Source organism: Oculina patagonica, chromosome 11 (assembly GCF_052425735.1).
Source record: "Oculina patagonica isolate OP01 chromosome 11, crgOcupat, whole genome shotgun sequence".
NCBI classification, from domain to species: Eukaryota; Metazoa; Cnidaria; class Anthozoa; order Scleractinia; family Oculinidae; genus Oculina; species Oculina patagonica.
Window position 1 is genome coordinate 7,407,628 of NC_135768.1, and position 10,609 is coordinate 7,418,236.

Consider the following 10,609-nt stretch of genomic DNA (forward strand, 5'->3'; position numbering starts at 1 on the left):
CCGAAAACGCAATCCAAAAGTCGCTTCCGTTAAATTTTTCTCACTTAGTTGAACACTGAAATTTTATCCCAAATTTCATGAACCTGTCCTTCATTTTCTCAAACCTCCAGATCACTTGAACCAAGTGGTTTCCCATCCCCCGTTCAAATACTGTAATTTTACGCCCAATTCTTTTGAACTTCGATTTCTCCAACCAATTTTCATTTTCTTGGAGGTTCAGAAAATCAGAATTGACAATTCACTGTACAGTAAAACAACTTAATGCAGAAACCAAAGGGGCAGACTGGAGTGTCCGTTATACGGAGGTGTCTGTATTATAAACGAAGATACCTTATGACCTCTAGTCTCCCTTGTACCTAGTGAATCATTCGTATTATAGAGGTGTTTGTACATGAAAGTGTTCGTAAGGAGATGTTTATCTGTGCTTGGTTTTCCAAGGCGTGTAAATGCACGCAGTAACTGTACTTACCATATCTGGAAGTTATCAAGATCAATAACAAAGCGCTGTAGTTCTCCAGATTCAGACAGAGCCTCATCACGCTGTTTCACCTGTTGTGAAATAATATATAGCTGGTCAGCCAGAGTACGACACTAAATTTAAGGAGCAATGTCATGGTATTGAAGGAAACCTCAAAATAACAGTTTTCAAACATAATTGAAAAACAACAAAGGAGTCATAAAAGGTGTAATAAACCATGCAAGAATGGTTCCGACTGATAAACTTAAAGACAAATTTTGAACGACAATTTTGAAAAACTTCACCGATTTTTACAAATCGGTAAAGTTGCTAACTCCTTCGTGACGTTGCTAACGTTCCGTGACGTTGCTAACTCCTTTAAGTCAATCAACTGTATTTCAGTGTTAATATTAATCACACTCAAGTATATCACTAATCGGCTCTCCTAATTTTGCTGCCTATTATTGGAAAATAAATAAATTCAACTCACATTGTCCTTCAGGTCAACCCAGGCACTGCTAACAACGGTCATTTTGTCCCTGATGATGGGCTCTTCTGGCTCCTGCAGATAATACAATACACAATCAAAACAAGTTTAACTTAATACAAGACAAAAATAAAGAACCCTTTATAGAATGATACACAGTGCACAAATAAAAAGCTAAAAGTTAAATACACGTCAAATGGTATATGGATTAACACAGATGGGATAATTTATGGGAAAAAAATGATGCTCAGAGTCGAACAATGATTCTTTTATTCACTTTTTGAAAGGACATTTATTTAGTGCTTGATGATACTACAGCCCACTTCCAATCATTGATTAGAAATGACTTCACGGAATAAAATCATTGAAATGTTCTCTCTGACCTTTCATTTTGTTCCACCTAAAAATGGCAATAACAGGAGAAGTGGAAAATCTTGTCTAGCTTGCACAACGATCTTATCTTGTACAACTTACCCCTTCGTATTCAGAGCAGAGCACATCAGAATCACTTTCCAACTTTGTGACCTGCAGAAGCAAAAACGTGAAATTTAACCAAGAAAGGACTTTGCAGCTAACAAGAGATGCACAAAGAACAGCAATGAGAACTTGTGTGATGACATAAGAGGGTTTTTACCTTGTCTTCCAAGGGTCCCAAGTCTCTCTGGATGCTGTTGAGACGTCGCTGCAAGATCATGACTGTAGCAAGGTCCTTCATGTTGGTGACCTCCTCGACGCTGAGCAGAAGACTTGATTTCTCTGTAATCCACAGCTAGACATGAAAGAAAAATTGTGATTACATGATTACACAGGAAACTTCACAAAACTTATAAAGAACCAGAGGGAAAAAATGTTACGTCATTTGAGTAGAATCAGGGACAAACGTTTCCTATTAACATACACTAATTTTTAACTCTTTGATGAAATTGGCACAGCCACTTAATAATGTAGCTACACACCTTGGTCTCGGTAATATCAGCATGGAATTGCTGAAGTCTGAGTGCTTTGTCTAGTTTGGCCTTCTTGATGTCAGCAGCATTTCGAAGATTTGCCCACCTGGTAAAAAACAGTTAAAAATTCTTGATCAACAAAAATTATAATTTCTCATTCCTACATCTGTATGAACTCAATACATTTTCAATCAACAGGACTTGACTCTAACAACTGGATAAAATTATGTGTGTAACAGGTCAAAACAATGATTAGTGAAATGGTGACTTGGACAAAGTAAAAATAAATAAAGAAGCATTCTCAAGACGATTACTCAGAAAATAAAAAGATTCTGAGCCTCTCAATGGGAGTCAAACCGATGACCTTCCAGATACCGGTTAGACGCTCTAACCACTGAGCTATGGGAGACTCGTGGTGAGCAAGGTAAAAAACTGTTCCATTTCACATACAACCCAACAAACAGTTCTTACTTTGTGTTGAGACCATCAATTGTGTCTTTGATTTCATCAGAGTTGATGTGTCCTTTCTCAATGAGTTGGCCTCCAAGATCGTTCACGACTCCTACACGCTTCTCGTTAGCATTCAGCTCCTGCAAGAAATAGACAAATCTTTGTTAAACAACTGGTTGAAGCAATTTTACTTGCTAATAATGATTAACTTCTTGGAAATCTTGTTCTCGTAATATGAATGTCTACAAACCTGCTGGAATCCTTCGAATCTGTGTTCAATGATCTGGCATTCTTCAAGATCCATGCTCTTGTCAACTGTCAGGGCTGCTTCAAGTCTATCCTCCTGCAAACACACACAAAAAAGAAAAAATACACAAGTTATTAAGCATGCTTTGGACATTAGACGACAGATATAGAGTGATAGTTATCTCAACACAGAAAAGTGATTCACTCTAAGCAAATAGCAGACATCATGCCCTAAAGGTTTGGTTTTCTATAAGGTTGAAGTACATTTTTTGCAAAGCACTGACAGCAAACCAGTTGAAGGAAAAGTGCTGATGATCTGGTTTTAAAAATTCATTTAAGGACTCAAAGCCTTTCATAGTCAAAGCACTGTGAGTACACTTTACATGAACAAAGTTTCCTTATAAGTATATTGTATGTTCTCCTACAATTTCTCTGACAAAAATTGTTTGATCTTTCAATTCCCAAGAGCCAAGATATTACCTCGACTTGTATTCAGAATTAGCAACCAACCTTCTCATTAATCCAGCTATCCACAATGTAAGCATCCCTGTTGAGGCGATGGAGAGAAAGGGCATCCAGAAGCTTGTGTCGGCGATTGGCGGCTTGTAACTGCAAGTTATTGTAGCGTGTGTCCACACTGCAGAAGAAAACAAGGAATTTAGTACAGGCAGTAATTGGATTTAGATTAATTGTGCACTGGTACACAGACTTACTTTCTGCATCTGTCAACCACCTCAGGAGATGTCTTGTCCTCATCACCAAGTTCATCAACTTGGTCGTGAAGACCTTTGATCACTGAAGCGTAATTTTCAATGTCTTCCTCAATGATCTGTAAAAGTGATAATGAAGAGAGATTAGTACAGTAGAATCCTGCCAAGTGGCTACCGTGTTAACATAGCCAATTCATCATTATGGCCACTTTATTTTGGCTCAAACAAAACCTAAGTCCGTCATTTTCTTATCTAAAGAACCTCTTTAATTTTGCCAGATTTTTGTGGCCCATTGGTGACTGGATTAATATGGTTTCATTGCACTGGTAGAAAATGTCAGGGATGTAGGTAAGAAAAAAACTAAGCAGGCTCGTTAGAAGCTCAGCTGGCTTTTCTGGCCTGTTTACCTTCAAAATTACCCAAAGTCTTTGTTTTCTAGTGAAATTTCAGTGGGTGATAAAGGCTTTTTCTTTCAGCAAGTGAAATAAGCCAGTGGCTGGCTCTTAGCTACATCTCTTAAATGTTCAATGATGAATTAATTTCAGATTATATCTGATACAAGTTGAAGGTCATGCAATCAAAGGTACACACCTTGTGTTTTTTCAACAACGCTTCAGTGCTAGCCTCATCATAACCAAGGTCGTCATTGGCAACTATCCTCTCCATCATATCCAACCATGACATGATGTCATTGTAGTCGGCAATAAACTGCTGCAGTAAGAGGTTCTCCTTGATCTTCTTCTTGCGATATCCAGCGACATCATGCAGGTTCCTCCATTTGTTCTGAATGCTGACCATGCGTGACTGAATCGTGTCTGAGGAGTAATGCCCAGAGTCGACAAGATCCTGGCCACTTTTCATCACAGCTTTTGTGTGGGTGTCTCGTTTGGCCATCTCGCGTTCAACAGCCTGAAAGTTAATAAAAAAAGGTGTTAACTAAAGACAAAAATATTATATAAAGTCGAACCTCCCATTCTAAGTGTCCTTTTAGAATAGATGTGCGTCTAGGGATGTCAGTGTTTCCAATGGCTGATGAAAAGGCACTTCCCTCTACCTCGCTCAGAAAAAACAGCTGCTTTTTCTCCGAAATTAAACCAATTAACGAAATATCCTTTCAAACAGTTGGTTCCTCCACTCAAACCAGCCACCTACTTTAAGTTTTATTAAAACTCCTGGATGTTAAAAATGTAGTGTTTGTATGTGACTGGGACCATGACTAAGTGTCTGCTTATACAAGATGTCGACCTACAGTAGGTGTCTGTTAGTGAAGGCTCAACTTCTGCACCAAATTCTCAGAACAAATATGAAAGGAATGTTAGATCATAGTAAAGAGAATTTATTTTTGTATTACAAACCTCATGCTTGTTCAACAGAACCATGGCACTATTGAGATCATGCCCATAGTCTGTAGACTGCAGTGAATAAGCCTTTTCTGACACCCACATCTCTTCCTCCTCGGCATCGCGGTAGAAGGTCTGCAACTTGTGTGACTCGTCTAACCTGCCACGCCTTGTTGCAGCCAGCATCAAGAGTTCATTGTAGGCTCCTTCCAGTTCAGCTTGATGATCTCTGATCTGGTTTTCATCTGGTTTGAAACCTGTATTGAAGTAAAAAAATTATTGTTAGCTTCTTGACTTACCAGCTGACTAATATGCTAAAATTAACCATTAGTCGGTCAGGCTAGTGGACTTAATCCTTCATTTGCCCGACAGGCAAAAGAAGCATTATAAACTTGTATTGTGCTTATGAGAATTTTTGGGGGGCTAGTAAATATGACTTTTTGTACATCCTGGCTACAGCTTGCCCAAAGGGCAAAATGGAAAATTCAATTTCTTTGCACCTTGAATAATCGGGTCGTCACAAAGTGGGAGACAGCAAGACGTGCGATTCATTCCGATTAGCCTAACTAGCACTTAGGTTAGCCTAAATGGCACTCCAGTTAGCCTAAAATAGCACTCCAGTTAGCCAACAACTAGGTTACGTAGCTTGCCGTTAGCCTATTTATTTGGAGCAAAAATGGTTAGCCATTTTATTTGGAGTAGGGTTTTCTGCCTTGCATGCCTTGCATGCCTCACTGCCTCACCTTGCACATTTGTAAGACTGAACAATCATACAAACAGATACATAAACATACCATCCTCTTCATTATCCAGATGTAAGAATACTTCGGCCTGCTCATTAACAGACTTGACACGGTCTGCTTGTGCTGCAATATCTGCTTCCACCAGACTGTGTTTCTGCAACAGATCTTCCACACCAAGCAAATGTTTACCATAGTCTTCAGACAAAAGGCCCATCTGTGATTTCAAAGAAATAACATAATGACTAAGAGAAACAGACTTTTGAAAAGCATCAAGCATTATACACACAAATGTGAATAACCATCAACATGGGTTCAACATGTTTCTATATTGAATTTGAATATTGTTTTTGTTGGGGATCATATAAAGAAGTCACGTTTTTCGATAAAAGAATTAATTTTTCTTTAAATTGGAGGAAACCTCAAAAGATTAGTTGACTAAGGAAGAAAACCACTCAAAAAGTTCTAAAGTAAACAAAACAGAAATGGATGGTGAAGACTGGGGAATACTGAGATAAACAATGAATTTACATAAATTCTGACTATTTTGAGATTCCAATTCGAGATGCGCGCTCATGACGTTGCTCCTTTAAGGGTAAACTCTAGCCATGTAAAAGACTGTTGTTGTCCACAGACTCAGTCACTTTAAATACCTTAATCTCGTCCATCCAATCAATGGTGTTGATCATTTCCTGGAAGCAGCGCTGTAATTTCATGGACTTCTCCAGTCGAGAACGACGGCGTTTGAGCAACTCCAAAAGCTGCTCCCATAGCTGCAATATCACGTCTTTCCTGTAGAAGGAACAAAAGAAAGTTTATTAACAAAAAAAAACAAAACTATGTAAAAAAACATTACTATGTAATGCTTAGATGCTCAGATGCGAAAAAAAAATTGCATCACAGCTTGCATTCAGAACAGGCAACTTTCACATTTTGCCTGCCCAGGGTAGATTCGTGTTTGTCTATACTAACTTCTTTGTCTTAAAATCATAATTATTTCTAGTCAGCAGACTAGCACACTTTCGCATCAGGCAAGTGAGAATGAAAAGTTACTTGCCGAACAGGAAAATCTACTTGTCCCAAATGAAAGGACAGGCTTTTTTTTGGCCATGCAGTTTTCTTTTAGTTCAAACAGGTTGTTAAACCAATTGGGGATTTTGAAAAAAAAAGGTCGCACAAACCTCTGTTGGATTTTGTCGGCTTCGTGGAAGTTTTCCCTCTCCAGTTCATCTGCAACCTGAACAATGGCTTTGATGCGTTCTTCATATGCCTGAGAAGATATAACAAGCCCCTATCAGTTTAAACTGTGTTTCAACCACATATATGAAAATGTTCTAGCTGCCAAACAAAGAGATATAATTAATTATAGAGTTAGCTCCAAGCTGGGCAAGTTATTATAACGTTCAAATGTGGGAAATTTACAAGTATCAAATGCCAATTTCTTATCTGGATCCTCAGAGCAAACAGTCTAGACAAAAAAGTTAAGTTTTGGTGAATGCTAATCATCTCCACTTATCTGCCAAAAGCTATGCAAAACTTTACTTGGGAATTCTTAGTAAATAAAATGTTGTCCTTAAGGTGGTAGACTGGAGTTTAGCTCAAATATGAAACATATCAAAACATTCATGGATTTTAAAGATAACATAGATTTATTCACAATCCCAAGAGATAAGCGCTCCATTCTGGCTATGTGGGGAATAATTAAAGCCTAAAGTCGGTCGCTAGGCCGGCACTTTGTGCCGCCATATTGAATTTATTGTGTGACACGCGAGTGACACGCACCAAATGTTGATTTGAGTGTTCTTTTGCCGTTGAAAAGCTTTGCTACGTTTTGGAAGACGCAAGTTCAGGTCCGCTGTACCTTTCCTGTGAAAGAGTCTGCAAAATATTCTACAAAAGAAGCTAAATGACGATCATTATATCGGACGAACGTGATTTAGAAAGCGGCATTGTGTTACACTATCGATCCTTGTGAAATATCAACTATAAGCCGAAATCAGTCGTTCAGAGCAATTTACACGTCTTGAATTAAAAGTTGATGGTAGAAATAAACTTAACTTATGTCCTTTGTGTGGTTCCTTGGTATTTTGGCTCCATTTAATGGTTAATTCGTGGCTTTTTTCATTTCTGGGACTTGTGACATAACATTTACACAACACCACAAGAATTTACAGCCCAGCACGAGATTCTTCACGGGAGACTTGCGCAGTAACTCAGTACGCCTATTATCTGCTGTGCCCTTTAGCCGAGGTCTCAAGTTCACATCGTTGCTATGCATTACGTAATTGTTTACGCCGCCATATTGAACTTCGTCAAAGGACGGACAAGATCGTAGATTTTCGGCATTCTTCGCGCTATAATCGGTTTGTGTTGCCACAAACACTTCGTACAGCGGTTTTCTAAGAAGATTTCAAAATGGCGCCCGATAAACACGATCTTGTGATGAGATATCGGCGAGAAACTACCACAATTTAAGGACCTACACAGACCGCACTGAAAGGTATTTTAAGAATAAAGTTGTAGATTTATCGTATCTGGATGAAATTCGCGTGGTTTGTTATTTTGGTGTAAAAGAAACTTTTTACGGGAGCCCGGAGCGAAAGAAGTTTTCTTCGAGATGTGAGTGCCGCGTAAATAATCAGCACGTGGTTTTGACTTTAAAACTCGATTTCTGAGGAAAGAAGCGGCTTTCCACTCCGGGCTCCTGCAGGATTTTTCCTTTTCTTTATGGGAATAGATTCCTACATTTTATTTTGACCAGCTTTTAAAAATAAAGCCGCAAAATGAACATTTCTTAATTTTGAGCCCACAATTCAAATGGGGTTTGTCACCTGAGGTGTGAAAATTGTCACCTCAAACATCAATTTTTCTAAAGCTTAACTTAAGTTGTCTTGGCCTGTTATGTTTTTATTTCAGCCACGTCTCTTAATTTTAAGAAATTTCCATCCAAAATGGACCTGTTAAACTCCAGTCTACCACCTTAAAACTCAAAAATATATGTTAATCACTCTGTGTTAGAATGCATCCAAAGTGACCCAATTACAACATCCAGAATTAGAATATTCTTTGAAATCCTTTTTTTTTCAATGCTAAACCTTATTCAATTAAATCTGAAAGTGTGACAGGATTTACCATATGAAATGGAAAAAGGACAGTATTTTCTGAGTCGAAATTATATCCCTCGTTCAGTAAGTTATGCCCTCTGGAATGATCTTCTGGTATGACCTTCTTTTCTACTTTTAAATACATGCACATTGGGTCGACAATAAAAATATCAACTAGCATACCATGATGTCAGTTTCAATGGCTTCATGTTTCTTGGTTGCAGCTTCCACAGCAGCAATGTCATTTCCAAAGTTGTCTTGCGACACCAAGCGCTGGTTCTCATTCAGCCAAGTCTCTCGCATGGCAGCCTGCAAGATTCAACATCATAATCAATGAGTCAATCATTGCGTACAGCTTTTGGACTGTTGAGAAAAAATTAGGGTTGCATGAGAATTTAGCTAAAAAATGAAAACTTACCTTGCGGTCAAATTTGGCAGCAAGCATCTCAAGTCTTTCTTGCCTAGGTTAAAGAGGTAACGACAAATGATGTCATGTACAGGTAATATTGATAAACAAGGAAATCCAATACAGAACTGCAAATGTGATGGCGTGTTATTGTAATGATGGGAAGAAACGATCAATGGGCAAAAAACATAACTTAGTGAATAAAATGCACACAGGATTGACTGACTAAAAGAATCGTTAAAACAAAACAACAATGCCTATTGTACCTCATCAGCTCCTCTCTCAATGCAAGTTCTCTTTCATGTTCAGCTCTTTCTAGCGAGTCCCAAGCCTAAGTTGCAAACAAATTCAACATTAACCAAGGAAAAGTTTTTAACTACATGACTACACTACTGAGCGCCTTTACACTACATTTACGTATGTTAGTGCTTACCTTGTTGATATCACTCAGTGCCTTGCTCTCTGGTGGGGTGTACATCTTTTGGTGATTGGCTCGCAGTTTGCTTGTCAGAATAAACAGTTGGACTTCAAGATTGCCTTTTTCAACAAACCTGTCAATATCAGGAAAAACAATTATTAGAGAAGCAATTGATCATTTGCTAACATATACCGGTACATGTAATGCAGTAGTGCATGATTAGGAAATAACGACTGGTCATGGTCATTGCCAATAATGTGGAAGGCAGATGCAATGAAATGTCCATAATTATGCCAAAAGGAAGGGGGGGGGGAGGACAACGAGTCCAATATCTAGCCACCTTGACCAAACAAGCTTCACTTGCTGAATCAAGGATTGTGTGCCATAAGGGACACTATTTTACTTAGGGGACACAGTAAGCGATCCCGAGTGTGAAAGATAGCTCCACCTTGCCTGGCTGCGTAGCCAATCACAGTCCAGGATTTTGTTCATCTTGTCTACTCGCAGAGCTAGCCATATTACAAGTTTTATTATATCTACCATTCTACCAGTAAGATGTGATTTTCTTACCTGGGAGGTTTCTCTTGAGTCCTGTACTGATTAAACTCCAACATCTGTTGCTGCACCCCAACAAGTGTATTGGCAAAATTTCTGTCTGATAGCTTTACAATCGTAATTTGAATCCACTCAAGGAGATCAGTTGCTTGCCTCTCGTAATCTTCAGTCAGCTCGTGATTTTCTTTGATACGTTCTATTACCTGATAAGAAAAATAAAAATGCCATTTTACTGTAACCGGGGAAGCACTTGCAACCTATACATCTACCTGACAGGTAGTGTGTAAGCTACACAACGCATGAAATTTACCTTGCCAATTCTGCTGCCACTGACTTCCACTGTCTTCATCTTGGCGAAGTAGTGATAGTAAGCTGCAACATATGTGATGACTGACTTCTCGTCAGGGAAGTCCACGTTCACATCTAAGAAGCAAAGTGGAAGTCATGAACAACACTACATGTACCGGTATGTTTAGGATCATGAACAAGATTACACTGTCTCATTTAGCCTTAAGTGTTTTAAGGCGCATTTACGCGACAAAAAAATTTGGGTATGGACCCTGACTCGTCCCCAGTCGTCTCTTATGCGAAAATTGCAAGACGCGAAGGATGATGGGAAGGAAGAAAGGCGAGAGACGACTGGCAGATCCTGTTTCCAAGATGGCGGACGGATTAATGGCGGTGTTGAGATAAAAATAGGCACTATTAATTAGAACGCTTTCGGGCGCTTTAAAACGGCACAAACTGCT

At 38.9% G+C, this 10,609-nt stretch overlaps 1 protein-coding gene across 1 annotated transcript in view; it reads right to left on the minus strand.

Moving 5' to 3' along the window:
* Window positions 1–10,609, minus strand: part of LOC144629573 (spectrin beta chain-like) — a 44,559-nt gene that overhangs the window by 21,050 nt on the left and 12,900 nt on the right. The window contains exons 9-28 of the mRNA XM_078487814.1: window positions 10,171–10,283; window positions 9,876–10,063; window positions 9,321–9,438; window positions 9,154–9,218; window positions 8,900–8,942; window positions 8,665–8,790; window positions 6,559–6,647; window positions 6,031–6,169; window positions 5,432–5,594; window positions 4,653–4,894; window positions 3,889–4,206; window positions 3,301–3,416; window positions 3,098–3,224; window positions 2,592–2,684; window positions 2,363–2,481; window positions 1,901–1,997; window positions 1,579–1,713; window positions 1,419–1,469; window positions 948–1,019; window positions 470–549 (exon numbers count right to left, since the gene is read on the minus strand). Of these exons, the coding sequence (XP_078343940.1) occupies window positions 470–549; window positions 948–1,019; window positions 1,419–1,469; window positions 1,579–1,713; window positions 1,901–1,997; window positions 2,363–2,481; window positions 2,592–2,684; window positions 3,098–3,224; window positions 3,301–3,416; window positions 3,889–4,206; window positions 4,653–4,894; window positions 5,432–5,594; window positions 6,031–6,169; window positions 6,559–6,647; window positions 8,665–8,790; window positions 8,900–8,942; window positions 9,154–9,218; window positions 9,321–9,438; window positions 9,876–10,063; window positions 10,171–10,283 (2,494 nt within the window). The remainder of the gene's footprint in view (window positions 1–469; window positions 550–947; window positions 1,020–1,418; window positions 1,470–1,578; window positions 1,714–1,900; window positions 1,998–2,362; window positions 2,482–2,591; window positions 2,685–3,097; window positions 3,225–3,300; window positions 3,417–3,888; window positions 4,207–4,652; window positions 4,895–5,431; window positions 5,595–6,030; window positions 6,170–6,558; window positions 6,648–8,664; window positions 8,791–8,899; window positions 8,943–9,153; window positions 9,219–9,320; window positions 9,439–9,875; window positions 10,064–10,170; window positions 10,284–10,609) is intronic.